The 20,257-nt window shown below is 43.3% G+C and overlaps 1 protein-coding gene across 1 annotated transcript in view; it reads left to right on the top strand.

Moving 5' to 3' along the window:
- The window catches only part of LOC137367179 (dynein axonemal heavy chain 8-like), a 2,062,041-nt gene that overhangs the window by 1,420,546 nt on the left and 621,238 nt on the right, over nt 1-20,257 (top strand). The window contains exon 81 of the mRNA XM_068028615.1: nt 18,866-18,988. Within this exon, the coding sequence (XP_067884716.1) occupies nt 18,866-18,988 (123 nt within the window). The remainder of the gene's footprint in view (nt 1-18,865; nt 18,989-20,257) is intronic.

Here is a 20,257-nt window from a genome sequence, read left to right as displayed (position 1 = left end):
CGATAAACTCGGATTGTTTTCACTGGAACGACGGAGGTGGAGGGGTGACATGATAGAGGTTTACAAAGTTATGAGTGGCATGGACAGAGTGGATCGTCAGAAGCTTTTTCCCAGGGTGGAAGAGTCAGTTACTAGCGGACATAGGTTTAAGGTGAGAGGGGCAAAGTTTAGAGGGGATGTGTGAGGCAAGTTCTTTACGCAGAGGGTGGTGAGTGTCTGGAACTTGTTGCCGGGGGAGGTGGTGGAAGCAGGTACCATAGAGACGTTTAAGAGGCATCTTGACAAATACATGAATAGGATGGGAATAGAGGGATATGGACCCCGGAAGTGCAGAACGTTTTAGTTTCGGTAGGCATCAAGATCGGCGCAGGCTTGGAGGGCCGAATGGCCTGTTCCTGTGCTGTACTGTTCTTTGTTCTTTGTTCTTTGTTCTTTGTTCTTTGTTCTTTTCTTGGGAGTGGGTAATTCCTTTAGTAGCATATGCCTCTCATTAGTGGTACATTGTATTACTACCATATCTTTAGCTGTTTGCTACGGGCTCCTGCTATTCTCATTGTGACTCTTATCTACTGTTTGATACGGGCCATCAGCAACGGGGTTGGTGGAGCAGTGGACCCGTGGTACGAGGGCAGTCTGTCCCCTTTTTCCCAGTCTTCCCATTTGGCCGCCTCATCCTCTAAGTCTCACTCATTGTTAGCGTTTGCGTTTCCTGGAAGGAATCAATTTACCGTTGTGATCAGGGATGTTTGTCCAATATGCTTTTGGATAATTTTTTTTTGCTGTAAGTGCAGGCTTCGGATGAGTACCATAGCCTTTTCAGTCTTATCACTTGTTTGTGCCTTCCACCACGCGTTGTGGCGAATTTCGGGATAAGGCATATTAAAACCTACAAGAAAACCTGGCACTTTCTGTTTAGTTAAAAAAAATACAACACCAAAAGGGTTAAATAAAGAACAAAGAACAAAGAAAATTACAGCGCAGGAACAGGCCCTTCGGCCCTCCAAGCCTGCGCCGATCCAGATCCTCTATCGAAACATGTCGCCTATTTTCTAAGGGTCTGTATCTCTTTGCTTCCTGCCCATTCATGTATCTGTCAAGATGCATCTTAAAAGACACTATCGTGCCCGCGTCTACCACCTCCGCTGGCAACGCGTTCCAGGCACCCACTACCCTCTGCGTAAAGAACTTTCCACGCATCTCCCCTCTAAACTTTTCCCCTCTCACTTTGAACTCGTGACCCCTAGTAATTGAATCCCCTACTCTGGGAAAAAGCTTCTTGCTATCCACCCTGTCTATCCCTCTCATGATTTTGTACACCTCAATCAGGTTCCCCCTCAACCTCCGTCTTTCTAATGAAAATAATCCTAATCTACTCAACCTCTCTTCATAGCTAGCGCCCTCCATACCAGGCAACATCCTGGTGAACCTCCTCTGCACCCTCTCCAAAGCATCTACATCCTTTTGGTAATGTGGCGACCAGAACTGCACGCAGTATTCCAAATGTGGCCGAACCAAAGTCTTATACAACTGTAACATGACCTGCCAACCCTTGTACTCAATACCCCGTCCGATGAAGGAAAGCATGCCGTATGCCTTCTTGACCACTCTATTGACCTGCGTTGCCACCTTCAGGGAACAATGGACCTGAACACCCAAATCTCTCTGTACATCAATTTTCCCCAGGACTTTTCCATTTACTGTATAGTTCACTCTTGAATTGAATCTTCCAAAATGCATCACCTCGCATTTGCCCTGATTGAACTCCATCTGCCATTTCTCTGCCCAACTCTCCAATCTAACTATCTTCTGCTGTATTCTCTGACAGTCCCCTTCACTATCTGCTACTCCACCAATCTTAGTGTCATCTGCAAACTTGCTAATCAGACCACCTATACTTTCCTCCAAATCATTTATGTATATCACAAACAACAGTGGTCCCAGCACGGATCCCTGTGGAACACCACTGGTCACAAGTCTCCATTTTGAGAAACTCCCTTCTCTGTCTCCTGTTGCCCAGCCAGTTCTTTATCCATCTAGCTAGTACACCCTGGACCCCATGCGACTTCACTTTCTCCATCAACCTACCATGGGGAACCTTATCAAACGCCTTACTGAAGTCCATGTATATGACATCTACAGCCCTTCCCTCATCAATCAACTTTGTCACTTCCTCAAAGAATTCTATTAAGTTGGTAAGACATGACCTTCCCTGCACAAAACCATGTTGCCTATCACTGATCAGCCCATTTTCTTCCAGGTGGGAATAGATCCTATCCCTCAGTATCTTCTCCAGCAGCTTCCCTACCACTGACGTCAGGCTCACCAGTCTATAATTACCTGGATTTTCACTGCTACCCTTTTTAAATAAGGGGACAACATTAGCAATTCTCCAGTCCTCCGGGACCTCACCCGTGTTTAAGGATGCTGCAAAGATATCTGTTAAGGCCCCAGCTATTTCCTCTCTCGCTTCCCTCAGAAACCTGGGATAGATCCCATCCGGACCTGGAGACTTGTCCACCTTAATGCCTTTTAGAATACCCAACACTTCCTCCCTCCTTATGCAGACTTGACCTTGAGTAATCAAACATCTGTCCCTAACCTCAACATCCGTCATGTCCCTCTCCTCGGTGAATACCGATGCAAAGTACTCGTTTCGAATCTCACCCATTTTCTCTGACTCCACGCATAACTTTCCTCCTTTGTAGTTGAGTGGGCCAATCCTTTCTGTAGTTACCCTCTTGCTCCTTATATATGAATAAAAGGCTTTGGGACTTTCCTTAACCTTGTTTGCTAAAGATATTTCATGATCCCCTTTTAGCCCTCTTAATTCCTAAATTTTTAAACCCTGATAACAAAGCACTTGCTGTGGTCAGGTGGAGAATTGAACGGTGGGAACCACCCATATCACACCCCATGGCTGTAACAATGTATTGGAGGGAACAAGAACACAATCGATTTGATAACAGTTGAGAAGCAAAAAGGGTATGATCACGTATTCTCTCGGCCTCCAAATCGTGAGAGAGAGAGATGGAAGAGCAAATCTTCATGGAAATGAAAGAGATGAGCAAGAACTATAGAGTGGTGATACTGGGGACTTTAAGTACCCAAATATAGATTGGGGTGATGGTATAGTAAAGTTAAAGGAAGGGAAGGAATTTCTGAACTGTGTTCAGGAGAACTTCCTTGACTTGTATGTTCTTTGTCCAACTCGGAAGGAGGAATTGCTGGATCTGGTCCTGGGGAACGAGGTGGGTCAAGTGGACCAAGTGTCTGTTGGGGAACATAGATAAGAGTGGCCATCATGTCATAAGACTAAGATTAGTTCTGGAAAATAGCAAGGAACAATCTAAAGTAGAACTTCTAAATTGGAAAAGGGCTAACCTCAATGGGATGAGAGGGGATCTGGCAGGGTAAAATGGAACCAAAGTTTGACAAGAAAAAATGGAATGAAACAATGGGCGATCTTCAAGGAGGAGATGTTTTGGGTGCAGGCTAGGCACATTCCAATAAGAACCAAAGCCAGGGCTCCTTGGATGATAAGTGAGATAGACAATATGATGAAACCAAAAAAAAAGGTGTATGATACATGTCAGATGAATTCTTCAGGCGAGAACTGGGTCAAAGACAATAAATTGAGAGGGGAAGTGAAGAGGAAAATAAGACTGGCAAAGAGAGAATATGAGAATCGAATGGCAGTTTAATATCAAAGGCAACCCAAAAACCTTCTGCAGGCATATAAATAGTAAGCAGTTTGTAAGATGTGAGGTGAGTCCTTGTAATCAGTTGTAAGGCTCCTCCCCCTTATTGGTACAGGAACGGATGTGACAAAAGTTCATTTGTGTATCCACTTAATTGAGACAAAGTCAGAACAAGTTTATTAAGTTTTACTCTAACTAAAGCAATAAACTCGGGCAGTGATTTACAATTGAACCATCGGGACAGAAGGACACACCTTTTCCCTGCAGCTTTAGGTCTTCAGTCTTCAGGTTTCTCTCTTTCTCTCTCTCTCTCTCTCCCCCTATTTCCTAGAGTTCTTGTTTCTTTTCTTCTCTGCCATGCAGACTCAGGAGGGTCTTTTTTATCCTGGCCCTTATCCAGTTAATCCCTCCCAGTGCCCAATCATGCTCATCCTTATGGTGATACATTCAGCAAAGCAGAAAGACACGTACCTTATTATGACTTCTTCATTCATCATCTCAGTATCCCGTTATCTTAGTCTGTTGCATTCCTTCAGTTGCTTTTCTCTAGCAGCCTCAGAACATGCTATGTTTTTGGCTCACATAAGCAGTTCAAGTCTTTGAAAGGTATTTTGTCTGTCACATGACTTGAGGCTTGTCATTACTTTCCGCAATTCCTCTACCTTGATATTTGTTTATAGTATGCCCTACTTCTACATTTTATCCTAATAAACTAAGAAATGTTATAAGGCATCCTTAATTTTTTACACCAATTAGGGATAAAAAGGGTGATATTTGTTTGAATACAACATGTTTATTTCTTTTTTAAAGCGGATACACTTGCTCATTCAGTGAGTGTTTAACTATTTACATGCTATGATCATAAAAAGAACCAATTGGGCAGGTTTTCTTGAGTCTAACAAAGAAAGAGGTTAGTTTAGATTAGGTTTGAGTGGCTCATCCCCACCAGTTTAATGTCCAAGTGATGGCATTAATTTCTTGTGTCATGAAGGTGCTTCCATTGTCTATGTTTTTTGAGGACTCGTGTTTAAAAGATTGTGAAAATTGGTTCATTTGAAGGACTGAGAAGATGTCTGGATTTTGGATTTTTTTAAAGGGTTACTGGAAGGGCACTTTGGATTTTTTAAATTAAGAAGCACTTACTGGAAGAGACAATGAAGGGTTAAATAAACATAAGGAGCCTTGATGGCTATTGGAGTTGTTTACAGAGAAGTAACATGTCTAGGTTTATGGTTGTCAGGAGTTTTTGGCTTTCTGATTTGGGCTTGGACTGTTTGAATGCTCAGTTACTAAGAGAGAAGGCACCCAACTCATCCTTTTCCACCTGTTTTTAAAAATCTTCTGAGAATCCAGTGTGATAGCTGAAACCACTGATGAAGTAATTCTCCTGAAAAGCCCGCAAGACTATTCCTTGATGTCTCCTGAAGAAAACTGCTCCAGAAAGATCCCAGTGACAGCTATCTATGTGTACCTGGATGCCAGACCAAAGGCCATCTGGAACATTCCATATCATATCCTTTTTCTTCAAGAATTGACAAAGACCTGACCAAAGTATTTCTTTTCAAAGTTGATCTCTGCAGAGCCAGTTTTTTCTTTTTTCTTGATTTTTTTTTAAACGGTGTGTGTGTGTATGTGTTATTTTAAAAGGGGTAGATATTTTTACTTTCATATTTCAAACTGTGTTAATAAGCTTTGCACCTTTATTTAATAAGTCTTGTTTTATAATAAATACTTTTGTTGTTTATTGAAGAAACCTGGTTGGCAGATTTTTATTCTGAAGCTAATATAGATAAAGTATACAATTGGCCACATCGGTAACTGGTCTCAAACACTTAAATATAAATAGTCATTTAGTTGTACAGAACTTCAGTATTGCTGAAAATAGAGACATGTTGTCGAAGCTATTCGTCTTGCACTCATCGGAACAATTGCAAGAATAACTGATGTAAGGGAAAACAACAACTTATATACATTGGACAACATTTGCTAAATAATCCATCGTGTATTAAGAATTACGCTGAAAAACAATTTAAGATTGTCAGTCGGGCTCACAGTGTGGTCTCCTCTACATTGGGGAGACCAAACGCAGACTGGGTGACCGCTTTGCGGAACATCTCCGCTCAGTCCGCAAGCAGGACCCTGAGCTTCCAGTTGCTTGCCAGTTCAACACTCCCCCCTGCTCTCATGCTCACATCTCTGTCCTGGGATTGCTGCAGTGTTCCAGTGAACATCAACGCAAGCTCGAGGAACAGCATCTCATCTACCGATTAGGCACACTACAGCCTGCCGGACTGAACATTGAGTTCAATAATTTCAGAGCATGACAGCCCCCCATTTTACTTTCATTTTTAGTTATTTTTTCTTCCTTTTTTTTACATTCTTTTTTACATTTTTTACAATCTTTTTTTGCATTTATTTCATTTCATCTTAGTTTGTTCAGTTTGCTTACCCACTGTTTTTTTCAGGTTTTTTTTCAGGTTTGCACTTGCTGCTGTTCAATATTCAGTGTATTCACACCTAATTTGTACTAATGCTTTGTCTTTCAACACACCATTAACATATTGTTTGCCTTTGCTCCGTGACCTTTTGGTCAGCTATGTGGCCTGGTCCAACCTGCACCTTCTCCTTTGTTATCTCTTGCCCCACCCCCACCTCACTTGCTTATAATCTGTGACTTTTCTAATATTTGTCAGTTCCGAAGAAGGGTCACTGACCCGAAACGTTAACTCTGCTTCTCTTTCCACAGATGCTGCCAGACCTGCTGAGTGATTCCAGCATTTCTTGTTTTTGTTTGTCACTAACAACCACCTTCCTCTTTCCCTTCTGGTTTTGTTTCTTCTTGTTTGTGTGTGTGTCTGTGTAAGTGAATGCATGAGTGAATGTGGTTGTGACAATTTTGTGATAAGACGTATTGATCAATAAACAATTGACTTTTTACTTTTTTAAACCGACAAGAAAACCTGTCCCTCTCTGTTTATTTGAGAAAAAAAGCACCAAGGGACTAAACTCCAATATAAATACACTTGATGCGGTCAGGGGGGAGTTGAACTGTGGGAACCACCCACGTCACACCGCGTGGTTGTAACAAATTCAGGGCTCAAATCCAGGATCTGAACCACCAGACAAATGAGAAATTTGCAAAATGGGAGGAAAATTGACCTCTAAAATTGTGAAAAAATAAACAAACAGGTTTTCTTGTATTCTATTTTGTCTCTGCAGTGCTAGAAACAAAAGAGATGGCCACATTTAATACTGAGGAGTTTGTAGAGCAGGGAGAGATAGCCCATGATAAGTTAAACAACTGAAGTATTGAATATTTAAAAAACTTAGCTGCAGAGATGGGAATCACTTTCAGACAAAAAGCAAAGAAATCTGAACTCATGAAAAGTCTAGCCAACCATTTTAAACTTACCCCTGAACTAGAAGAAGAAATCAGATTTCTGAAAAAATAATTCTAGCGAGAATTCAATTACAAATGAAAAAGGAAGAGACTTTTGGCTTCAAAAGGAAAACGAAAAAGGGAGTTTCAACTTCAAAAGGTAAAGGAAGGAAGGAAGTTTCAGTTTCTACAGGAAAAAGAGGAAAGAGATTTTCTAAAGGAAAAGGAGGAAAGGGAAGTGCAAAGAGTAGATGCAGCAAGAAGGTTTGCGTTACAAAGATTGCAAACCCAGAATGAAAAGGCTGCCAGCCACTCAAACCTTATCCCCAATTCAAAGCAAAACTTTGATGTGCTGAGACGTTCAAGACTAGTGTCAAAATTAATGAGGAAGAGGCTGAGTCATATTTTATCTCACTTGAAAAAATAGCTACCAGGCTAAAATGGCCAAAGGAATTCTGAACTCTTCTTTTACAAGGCGAGTTCATGGGTCGGGCTCATGAAGTTTTTTCCCTGTTATCAGAAGAAAGTTCCTCTGATTATGAACAAACTAAAATTGCAATTCTAAATACATATCAGCGGTACCAGAAGCATATGGATTGAAATTCTGACACACCCAGAAAAGACCTACACAGACTTACATTGAATTCGAAAGAATTAAACATACGGCTTTTGATTGCTCAGTACGATTTCTCAAGATGGAGCCATCGAATGAAAATTTGAGAGAAGTAATGTTGCTGGAAGAATGTAAAAATAGCATTCCAAATAGTATAATAACCCACATCGAAAAACAAAGAGTCACAAGAGTAAAGGAAGCAGCTAAAATGTTGACGACCCTGAGTTGATTCACAAATTCCGCACTCTGAATAAATTTGAGTCCAGTAACTCATACAAGCTAGGGAGAGATAGCAGAGGTGCAGAGGAAGCAGAAATAGGCTTGAGAGAAAAGACCAGGGAAGGAAAACCTGGCCAGTCTTCAACTTTAAAAGAAGAAACCCGGTGATAAATCAGTAGGAGTCCGCCTGACATGTTTGCAGAGTGGCAAATCTGGGCATGTTCAGGCCAATTGCTGACATGCTAATAAACGGATGAGTTAAGGGCAAGGATTGACACGTGGAATTGTGATATAGTAACCATCACGGAGACATGGTTGAGGGAGGGGCAGGATGGGCAGCTCAATATCCTGGGATATAGAATCTTCAGGCGAGACGGAGGAGGGGGTAAAAGAGGAGGGGGCATTGCAATATTAAGGAGTCAGTTACTGCAGGAAGGAGAGATGATATCTTGGAGGGGGCATCAAATGAAGCTTTATGGGTAGAGTTTAGGAATAAAAAAGGGACAGCCACATTGCTAGGTGTTTATTATAGACCCCCAGATAGTCAGCGGGAAATTGAGGAGCAAATTTGTGCGCAATTCGCAGAGGTGTGTAAAAATAATAGGGTAATTATATTAGGTGATTTCAACTTTCCCAACATTAATTGGGATAGTCATCATGTTAAGGGCTTAGATGGAGTGGAGTTCTTAAAATGTATACAGGAGAACTTTTTAGCTCAATATATAGAGGATCCAACAAGGGAGGGTGCAGTGCTGGACCTAATTCTGGGGAATGAAGCTGGAAAGGTGGTTGATGTGTTGGTGGGGGTGCATTTTGGTGCTAGCAACCACAACATGGTACAATTTAAGCTTGTTATGGAGAAAGAAATAGACAAGTTGCAAAAAAGGTTTTGGATTGGGGGAGAGTGAATTTTAGTAAAATAAGGCAGGATCTGGCCAAAGAGTTACTTGTAGGGAAATCGAAAGAAGAGCAGTGGGGGGGGGGGGGGGGGGGGGCATTCAAAAAGGAAATGGGGAGGGTACAGGCCGAACATGTTCCTTCTAGGGTAATAGGTAGGAGCAACAAGCCCAGAGAATCAGGGATAACCAGAAACATTCAGGGTGCGATGAGAAGGAAAAGAGAGGCTTTTAGCAAATACAAGGACAGCAAATCAATGGAAGCATTAGTGGAGTACAGAAAGTGTAGGATGGAGCTTAAGAAAGCAATTAGGAGAGCAAAGAGGGGATATGAGAAAGCTCTGGCTGGTAAAAGCAGGGAAAATCCCAAGATATTCTCTTAGTATATCAATGGGAAGGGGATAACCAGGGAAAGAGTAGGACCCATTAAGGACCAAGGGGGAAATCTGTGGGTGGAGCCAGAGGACACTGGTAGGGTGTTGAACGAATATTTCACATCTGTCTTCACCCAAGAGAATGAGGATGTAGATATGGAACTCAGAGAGAGAAAGACTGTGAGGTTCTTGAGCAAATTGTCATAGGGAGTGACGAGGTATTGGAGGTTTTGGAAGGCTTAAAAGTGGACAAATCTCCAGGTCCGGACAATTTGTGTCCCAGGATGCTGTGGGAGGTGAGGGTGGAGATTACAGAGGCTCTGACCCAAATTTTTAATTCCTCTCTGGCCACGGGGGAGGTGCCAGAGGACTGGAGAACAGCTAATGCGGTCCCACTATTTAAGAAAGGTTGTAGAGATAAGCCAGGGAACTACAGGCCAGTGAGTCTTGCGCAGTGGTAGGGAAACTATTGGAGAATAATTGGAGGGCAGCACTGTCGCGCAGTGGTTAGCACCACAGCCTCACAGCTCCAGGGACCCGGGTTCGATTCTGGGTACTGCCTGTGCGGAGTTTGCAAGTTCTTCCTGTGACTGCGTGGGTTTTCGCTGGCTGCCCCGGTTTCCTGCCAAAGACTTACAGGTTGATAGGTAAATTGGCCATTGTAAATTGCCCCTAGTGTAGGTAGTGGTAGGGAATATGGGATTGCTGCAGGGTTAGTATAAACGGGTGGTTGTTGGTCGGCACAGACTCGGTGGGCCGAAGGGCCTATTTCAGTACTGTATCTCTAAATAAAAATAAATAAATAATAATTCTGAAGGAGAGAATCTATCTCTACTTGGAGAGGCAAAGTTTGATTAGAATAGTCAGCATGGCTTTGTCAGAGGGAGGTCATGCCTAACAAATTTGATTGAATTTTTTGAGCATGTGTAGATGAGGGTAATGCAGTTGATGTAGTTTACATGGATTTCAGCAAAGCCTTTGACAAGGTCCCACATGGGAGACTTTTCAAGAAAGCAAATGCACATGGGATACAGGGTAACTTGATAAGGTGGAATCAAAATTGGCTTAGCTGTAGGAGACAGAGAGTGATGACAGACGGCTGTTTTAGTGACTGGAAGCCAGTGTCCAGTGGCATACCACAGGGATCTGTGCTGGGTCCCCTATTGTTTGTCATTTATATAAATGACATAGATGACTATTGGGGGGGTAGGATCAGTAAGTTCGGGGATGACACAAAGATTGGCTGAGTGGTCAACAGTGAGGTGGAGTGTCTTAGGTTACAGGAAGATGTAGACGGGATAGTCAAATGGACATAAATGTGGCAGATGGAAATTAACCCTGAGAAGTGTGAGGTGATACACTATGGAAGGAGTAATGTGACACGGTATTCAATGAATGGCCTGACACTGGGAAGTTCCGAGGAACAAAGGGACCTTGGCGTGTTTGTCCACAGATCTCTGAAGGCAGAATGGCAGGTTAATAGGGTGGTTAAAAAGGCATATGGGACACTTGCCTTTATCAATCGAGGCATAGATTACAAAAGCAGGGAGGTCATGTTGGAGTTGTATAGAACTTTGGTAAGGCCACAGCTGGAGTACAGGTAGACAGATCAGGTGTCTTTAATGCATCGGTGCAGACTCGATGGGCCGAAGGGCCTCTTTTGCACTGTATTATTCTGTTATTCTGTGAACTGGCAGGAGGTGCTGCAGTCAAGCCTGTGTCTGTGGCTTTGAAAGTAATAAGCCTGTGTTCTAGTATAAACACAAGAGCAGCGCACATATCAGAACTTTCTGTGCAAAAGAAACTGACTTCTTTTGTGTCCCAGGCACCAGACATGGAGATAAGCATCCTCAGGGATACTACTGGTTTTCAGATACTACTGGCATCCAAACTGACAAAAATGCCACTGGAAAACAGAACAAATACCATGGTATTCGTGAAATGGCTTACTGGCAAATGCTTGAAAGTTTCTTTGGTTAAAATTTACCTACAGAGCAAGTTGGTCACCACACTTGGAATCATACTGAGCTTACCTATGCAGGAGGCAGACCTATTGCTGGGCAATGACTTGACATGAAGGACAGTATTGTACCTAGCGGGGTCCAGAGCAGTTTGCTGAGAATGAAGAAACTAAGGGAAGAAAACAAATTTCTGTACAACTGCAGAGGGATGGGGAAGCCCCAAAAATCCCAAAGGGGGTGATAGAGCCAGAAGAAAAAACTTGGACTTGAATCTCAAATGGCTGTTACAAGCAATGCCAGCTATCGCAGTTGTAAGATGGAGGAGTGAATGAAATGAATGTATACAGTGGTGTGACCCTCAACTGTCTTACTGTTTCTTTTTCCCTTGTTATGATCAAGGTGGGAGGAGTGCACTGTCTTTCCTAGTTCCACTTCTCCACAGGTCACAACATATATTTAAATGTTTACCCAGTCACCAATACGGTCAATTATATACTCTCCTCGTTCTCCCAGAATAAACTCCACCAACCAGGTTTCTTTAATAAACAACAAAATTATCAGCTTATCATAGAACAAGACTTATCCAGTAATGGAGCAAAAACATTAACACACAGATTAAAATATGAAAGTTCCTTTAAAATCCCCCACAAACTCACACACATGGAAAAAATACAGAAATTCTCTCCACAGAGGTCTGTTACAAGAAAAAGACAAAAAAGAATACTTTGGCCAGATACTTGCTAATTATTGAAGAAATAAGAGAAATATGCAAGGATGTCAGTTGTCTCTTTGGGTCTGGCGTCCAGGTATATGAAAGGGATCTTTTCAGAGGCAGTTCGTTCTGGAGATGTCAAGAAATAGTCTGGTAGGCTTCCCAGGAGAAATTCAACATCAGGGGCTTCTGCTATCACACTCTGCTTTCACAGGGTTTTTTCAAAGACAGGAGGAAAGAGGAGCTGACACACTGGACTTCTCAGGGTATCTTAGAGAGGTGCAGGGAAGATAAGCTGGAGGTTTAGTCATTGGCAGGTTGATCTTCAACTGCTTTTAAAACACAGCTCACGCTCTGACTGAACCAAAACAATGGGCTGAAATTTACATTCCTGCTGCCGAACGGGCAAAACAATGCTGCCAGCCTGCCTGGGCCACACATCGAGGAGCCGCCGCAATATTAAGCACGACGGCTCATTTAAATAGCCGGGCCCCCCGCCGCCTAACGATGACGGGAAGGGGGCTGGCTGTCCATCTCAGGCAATGGCGTCAGCTGCCTGTGCGTAGGTGCTAACACCATTTTTAAAGGGCTTTGAGTCCTGCCATTCAATTTAAATATCTAAAGATACATTGGATTAAAATATTAAATAAATTTAACTTCCCCCCACCCTCCCAATAGCAACAGAATTAATTATTTGCCCTCTCCCCCAAAAACACCTTGTCTATCTGACCACCTCTCCCCAAAGTGCATAAACTTTTACACCATCGCTGACACCAGTGATATGACTTTGACCCCACTCCCTCCTGCCTGTACTAAGAAACTTAACTCCTCCCCACTCCCCACCAGTGTTCCTTCTCAGTTCCTCGGACGGGGATCCAAAGGCACTGAAGCCTTTGTGTCAGTGGCACAAATATTGCCCCAGGACAGACGGCAGAAATATAAAGATGATTAATTCATTGATTTAAATTTATTTACAGATGTTAATGGTGGTTCCATCGCTGAGTGGTGGTGGGGGAGGCGTCGCCACCATGAGGCCTCGCCACCGCCGGTAATATTGGGCTGAGCCCTCGTGGCATTGGGGTGCATGATTGCTCTCTCCCGGACGCATGTTCCGGCACCCTCACCTCCCCCCCTCCCCCGCCTTGACCCCCAATGTCGGGGGGGTCTGTAAAATTCAGCCCAATAGCTCAGAAACGAATCCCTAAATCCAGTCAGAACCTCATAAATCTTGACATGTCACTTCTCTGTAAGCAATTTTTCCAGGTTACCAAGGTTTAGATTGTTTATTGAGCCTAAGCCTAAAGGTTGTTTTCAAACATAACAGGCTGAATTTTATGAGGCCTCTGGTGTCGGGGTTGTGGCGGGATGGCCCGGAAAATTCTTCCGGGAGAGGCCTGCCACAACCCCCGATGCCGAGAAGGCCCTGCTGTATTTTACCAGTGGCGGTGAGGCCTCAGTGTAATGCCTCAGGCCGCCGAGTGGTGGAGCCTTCTTTTTAATATAATTAAGGTAAAATCATTCAAATTAACCTACCTTGTTCCGGCAGCCATCCCACTCGTATATTATGGCCCCTGGCCGTAACTCCCCTGACTTCGGCACTCCATTTGTAGTTCTGAGGTGAGACACTGGTGGGGAGGGGATGAGTGAAATTTTCAGGGTGGTGGGGGAGGCAAGGAGTGGGGAAAACAATTTCTTTTGGCTGTGGGGATGGTGGGAAGGGGTTGTAGGGCAATTGTGGCGAGGTTGGGGGGAGGTTAGGGATGGGAATATAGTTAATGTTAGTGATATAGACCAACAAAAAAATATTGGGGGGTTGGGAAAGGGCCTCCAACTTTTAATTATTTTTTGAAAGAAAATCCACAGTAACGTCACTTTAAAAATTCAGTTTTTTCCGAAGGGCTTGAAGCTCTTTAAAAATGGCGGCCACGCCTGCACATTGGCGTTGGACATCGTTGCTGGGGATGGTGCGGCTGCCCCCTCTGCATCATTGGGGGTGACCGCTCTGCCCCCATTTAACCGAGCCCCTGTGTGAAATATCATGTGCTCAGCAACAGCGCTTCCTCACGGGAAGACTGGCGATATCAAAACGCGCCGCCATTCGTAAGTTTCAGCCCAACATCTCAGTCTCCTTTCAGTGAACTTGGGAAAAAATGCATCCCTGGAATCTTTTAAGTTTTAAAACAGAAGTCCTCAAAAAAATTAAAAATGAAGCTCTTTCATGACACCCTCTTTCTAAACCCAAAAAAACAAACAGCATGAAAATGAAATCCAAGGAATTTCATTTTTTCCTTTTTGGAGGAGTTGTCATGCACATCAGAAGTGCGATGATACAACAATCATGGACTAACTCTGAAGAGTTATGAAAAATGAACCATTTTTTAAAAAGTGAACAATGCTCCAAAATGGCGATTGAAGAAAAAAGGATTGGTGTTTTGTGTCTTCAAACAGTCTAAGACAAAGGACAAATCATCAAAGCCAATAGGTGTTAATGAAATCCATCTTATACCTATCCTTAAAAGCATTCCAGGATTGAATACCTTCTTCTGAAACAAAGGAATGTGAAGTAGCCACATCCTGAAATTGTTGTTTCTGTATGACAATCAAATTTCTTTGCTTAGCATCGCTGTTTGTGTGGGTTACAAACTGGGGTCATTTGTCTTTTTTACCACCTGTTGCACCTGCATGCTTACCTTCAGCGACTGGTGTACGAGAACACCCAGGTCTCGCTGCATATTCCCGTCTCTCAGTTTATACCGTTCAGGTAATAATCTGCCTTCCTGTTTTTGCTACCAATGTGGATAACTGCACATTTATCCACATTATATGCCGTGAACAACAGATGCCCCTCTACATTGCTTTCATTGATCTCACCAAAGCCTTTGACCTCGTCAGCAGACGTGGTCTCTTCAGACTACTAGAAAAGATCGGATGTCCACCAAAGCTACTAAGTATCATCACCTCATTCCATGACAATATGAAAGGCACAATTCAACATGGTGGCTCCTCATCAGAGCCCTTTCCTATCCTGAGTGGTGTGAAACAGGGCTGTGTTCTCGCACCCACACTTTTTGGGATTTTCTTCTCCCTGCTGCTTTCACATGCGTTCAAATCCTCTGAAGAAGGAATTTTCCTCCACACAAGATCAGGGGGCAGGTTGTTCAACCTTGCCCGTCTAAGAGCGAAGTCCAAAGTACGGAAAGTCCTCATCAGAGAACTCCTCTTTGCTGACGATGCTGCTTTAACATCTCACACTGAAGAATGCCTGCAGAGTCTCATCGACAGGTTTGCGTCTGCCTGCAATGAATTTGGCCTAACCATCAGCCTCAAGAAAACGAACATCATGGGGCAGGATGTCAGAAATGCTCCATCCATCAATATTGGCGACCACGCTCTGGAAGTGGTTCAAGAGTTCACCTACCTAGGCTCAACTATCACCAGTAACCTGTCTCTAGATGCAGAAATCAACAAGCGCATGGGTAAGGCTTCCACTGCTATGTTCAGACTGGCCAAGAGAGTGTGGGAAAATGGCGCACTGACACGGAACACAAAAGTCCGAGTGTATCAGGCCTGTGTCCTCAGTACCTTGCTCTACGGCAGCGAGGCCTGGACAACGTATGCCAGCCAAGAGCGACGTCTCAATTCATTCCATCTTCGCTGCCTTCGGAGAATACTTGGCATCAGGTGGCAGGACTATATCTCCAACACAGAAGTCCTTGAAGCGGCCAACATCCCCAGCTTATACACACTACTGAGTCAGCGGCGCTTGAGATGGCTTGGCCATGTGAGCCGCATGGAAGATGGCAGGATCCCCAAAGACACATTGTACAGCGAGCTCGCCACTGGTATCAGACCCACCGGCCGTCCATGTCTCCGTTATAAAGACGTCTGCAAACGCGACATGAAATCGTGTGACATTGATCACAAGTCGTGGGAGTCAGTTGCCAGCATTCGCCAGAGCTGGCGGGCAGCCATAAAGACAGGGCTAAATTGTGGCGAGTCGAAGAGACTTAGTAGTTGGCAGGAAAAAAGACAGAGGCGCAAGGGGAGAGCCAACTGTGCAACAGCCCCAACAAACAAATTTCTCTGCAGCACCTGTGGAAGAGCCTGTCACTCCAGAATTGGCCTTTATAGCCACTCCAGGCGCTGCTTCACAAACCACTGACCACCTCCAGGCGCGTATCCATTGTCTCTCGAGATAAGGAGGCCCAAAAGAATATTGCATCTGCCATGCATTAGCCCACCCACTCAACTTGTCCAGATCACCCTGAAGCCTCTCTGCATCCTCCTCACAACTCACCCTCCCACCCAGTTTTGTGTCATCTGTAAATTTGGAGATATTACATTTAGTTCCCTCATCTAAATCATTAATATATATTGTGAATAGCTGGGGTCCAAGCACCGATCCCTGCGTTATCCCAATATTCACTGCCTGCCATTCGGAAAAGGACCCATTTATCCCTACTCTTTGTTTCCTGTCTGCCAACCAATTTTCTATCCATCGCAATACACTACCCCCAATCCCATGCACTTTAATTTTACACGCTAATCTCTTATGTGGGACTTTGTCGAAAGTCTTCTGAAAGTCCTAATAAACCGCATCCACTGGCTCCCTCTCATCAACTGCACTAGTTACATCCTCAAAGAATTCTAGAAGGTTTGTCAAGCATGATTTCCCTTTTGTAAAACCATGCTGACTCTGTCCGATTCTACCACTGTTCTCTAAGTGTTCTGCTATAAAATCTTTGATAATGGACACTAGAATTTCCTGCACTACCGACGTCAGGCTGACTGGTCTATAATTCTCTGCTTTCTCTCTACCTCCCTTTTGAAAGAGTGGGGTTACATTAGCTACCTTCCAATCGATAGGAACTGTTCTAGAGTCTATAGAATCTTGGAAGGTGACCAGCAATGCATCCACTATTTCTAGGGCCACTTCCTTAAGTACTCTGGGATGCATACCATCAGGCCCTGGGGATTTATCGGGCTTCAATCCTATCAATTTCCCCAACACCATTTCTCTACTAATACTGATTTCCTTCAGTTCCTCTCTCTCACTAAGCCCTGTGTTCCCCAACATTTCTGGTATGATATTTGTGTCCTCCTTTGTGAAGACAGAACAAAACAATTTCCTAATATATAACCCTGGTCTGTACCAAATGTAATTTTTATCTCCTTCAGACAATTCCAACACATCGCACACATTTCACAGGTTGAAAATTTAAGGGATTTATTTGGGGTTTCGCCTGGCCCCCTGTAACCACAAAGGCAATGACAATTTGCATTGAAATGCAGAAAAATGTGCCATGGCTGCTTCAGAAGGGCAGAAATATTTGCTAAGCCACCAAAAGGGATATTATGAGGGTAAAATGAGGGTATTATAGGGCGGCACAGTGGCGCAGTGGTTAGCACTGCAGCCTCACAGCTCCAGGGACCCGGGTTCGATTCTGGGTACTGCCTGTGTGGAGTTTGCAAGTTCTCCCTGTGTCAGCGTGGGTTTTCTCCGGGTGCTCCGGTTTCCTCCCACAAGCCAAAAGACTTGCAGGTTGGTAGGTAAATTGGCCATTATAAATTGTCACTAGTATAGGTAGGTGGAAGGGAAATATAGGGACAGGTGGGGATGTTTGGTAGGAATGTAGGATTAGTATAAATGGGTGGTTGATGGTCGGCACAGACTCGGTGGGCCGAAGGGCCTGTTTCAGTGCTGTATCTCTAATCTAAAAAAAAGCTTTAAGGAGAGCTTTAAAGGATGAGAGGGAAGTGAAGGTTTTGGTGCAGAGAAATTTAGTGAGAAATTGCAGAGGGTTGACCCCTAGATAGCTGGAGGCACAACAGCCAAGGTTGGGGTGAAGGGAGTAGGGATACACAAGGCCAGAGTCAGAAGAACAGAGAATTCTGGGGGTTTTGTAGGGCAAGAGGAGGCTCCAGAGATATGGAGGGACAATGCCATGCAAGTATTTAAACATGAGGTTGAGAATTATAAATTGGAGCAATTGGGGGATCGGGAGTTAATATAGGTCTGCGTGGATAGAAATAATGGATCAGTGGGACAGATAATATACAAAAACAGCAATTGGATTAGTCATAGTTTATAGAGAGTGGAGGATGGAAAACAAGTTCTGAGAGTTTGGGAAGAGTGAAATCTAGTGATGACAATGGCTGGTTGATGATTTCAGCAGCAGATGGGCTGAAGTAGGGGTCGAGATGAGGAAGTATCATAGAGGCGGTAGGAAGCAATCTTTGTAATGGAGAGCATAGGGGGTCAGAAGCTCAGCTTATGGCGAAAAGGACACCAATATTGAGAACAGTTTGGTTCAGCCTGAAACAGTAGTCTGTGAGTGGTACATGATTCAGTCTTTCCCGTGTTCAACTGGAGGAAATTACAGCTCCTCCAAGCTGTTTCATTTAAACAGAGTATTGTGATATGATATACAGTATTATTAAAGCAGTGTGTAACCATTCTATGGCTTATTTCTTTGTGCATTTTGCTGCATGTTTGTATTCAGATGCATGGTGGATAAGGGTAAGGACAGTTCCCGGATTCTTCCTGGTGCCTAGAGCGTCAAAAATGCTTAATCCAGCTCTGGGAAGGTTGTGTGTGAGGGATGTAAATAATTAGGTACATGAGGAAGTGGACATAGATGGCCTTATCTGCAATTGGGCAAAATACTTCAGACAGGAAAAATTGCAGGTGCCATGACTGGTTTGACAGTAAAGGGAGGAGACAGGAGAGAACAGTCCAAAAGAGAGAAAAGGGAGACAGAACAAATGGGCTTGTTTCCAAAGCTGACAGCCTATATGCATTCAAAAGGAAAAAGGATTCTGGGGATATTCTGCTCAAGTTACAGTAGGCGATCAGAACTCCAGCATTAATTCAGCCCCTATATTTTATGTAAAATTACACAGATATGTCTTTTTTAACATTGAATCTTCTTTTGTGCAATTATGTCCAAATCTTGAAAAATTCTCTGTCACTAGTTTCTACAAATAATAGCAATAAATACTTTTCTTTGCAGAGAACTGTTGAAAGTTACGTGGAAAAGCGTGTAGGGAGTACATATGGGCCTCCAAGTGGACGGAAAATGACTATATTTGTTGATGATATCAACATGCCAGTTATCAATGAGTGGGGAGATCAGGTAAAATTTCAGCCTAGATTTACCCATTGTTGCTATCTCAACCAGGTCAGGACTTCTACCTGTCACAGAGATGCTCCTCTCATTCCACCTGAATGTCCAACCTTTGTGATATTTGCATATATTACCCCTCCACTGTCTCTAAATTGTCAGACTGCTTGTCCTATATCAGTCCTGAATGTTACATTCCAGAAAGCCATAGAATTGGAGCCAATCATTTTTATAAGCATTTATTTACAGAGATACACAGTAAAAATATGTATTTCCTAACCCCAGCCTCACAGTTTCAATCTGCTTCTATTTATAAGAGGACAAGTGAATCCCCAGTTAATGCCTGCCACCTGCATACATTTAAACACAATTAATATACAATTAACAGATTCCTTTCTCTATCTTTAACTAAAAACTGGACTTCGCATGTACACAAAAGAATCCAAAACAAATTCAATCAAAAACCCTTGTATTCTGTTCAAAGCATTAACTTGCGAGATGCTCCTCCTCTAGGACCCCTAACAATTTCTTCGTATATGTATAAAACAATCCGACAGTTGATGACTTGCATCCACACATTTACTTTTGGAGATTTCCTTTCTATCCCGTACTTGTTTCAAGTAGCAAGGTTAATCGGTAACCTTTTCTCACTGACACTTTGTGTAGCATGAGCATTATCCCACAGTTATCGACAGAACATGCAATGGGTATACTATCTTCAGTATTTAGTTGTACAGAATCTCACTTAAAATATTCAACAAATACATTCCCATATCATTGTCTCCACAAAAGCCAGTGTTTTGGCAGCCAAAGTACGTTTAACAACCCTTTCTGTTTTCTTAGCTTCCCAAGCTAAAGGGCAGTATTTCCAAGGCACACCCATCATACATATTATGAAACCAGCTGCACCGGAATATGTATCAGGAAGTTTAACATATGAAGCATCGCTAAAAATGACTACATTCATGTTCTTGAGATCACCGAAGGAAGGGAACTAGAAGTACAAACTTATCTAGATTTAATTTTTAATGTTTTATTTGCTCTTAAAAGATTCTTAAAACCTGCCTCAATCTCTGAGTTCTGTGATCTGCCCCCCTTCCAGCTCCTTAATCTCTGAGCTTTGTGATCTTTCCTCCTTCTCCTGTCACAGTCTCCAAGCACTGTGATCTGTCACCCTCGCAGCGCCTTAATCTCTGAGCTCCATGATTTGTCCCCCTCGCAGTGCCTCAGTCTCTGAGCACTGTGAACCATCCTCCACCTGACTAATCTCCGAGCTCTGTG

The sequence above is a fragment of the Heterodontus francisci genome, chromosome 3, assembly GCF_036365525.1.
Source record: "Heterodontus francisci isolate sHetFra1 chromosome 3, sHetFra1.hap1, whole genome shotgun sequence".
Taxonomy (NCBI): Eukaryota; Metazoa; Chordata; class Chondrichthyes; order Heterodontiformes; family Heterodontidae; genus Heterodontus; species Heterodontus francisci.
This window is presented reverse-complemented; position numbering and strand designations above follow the sequence as displayed.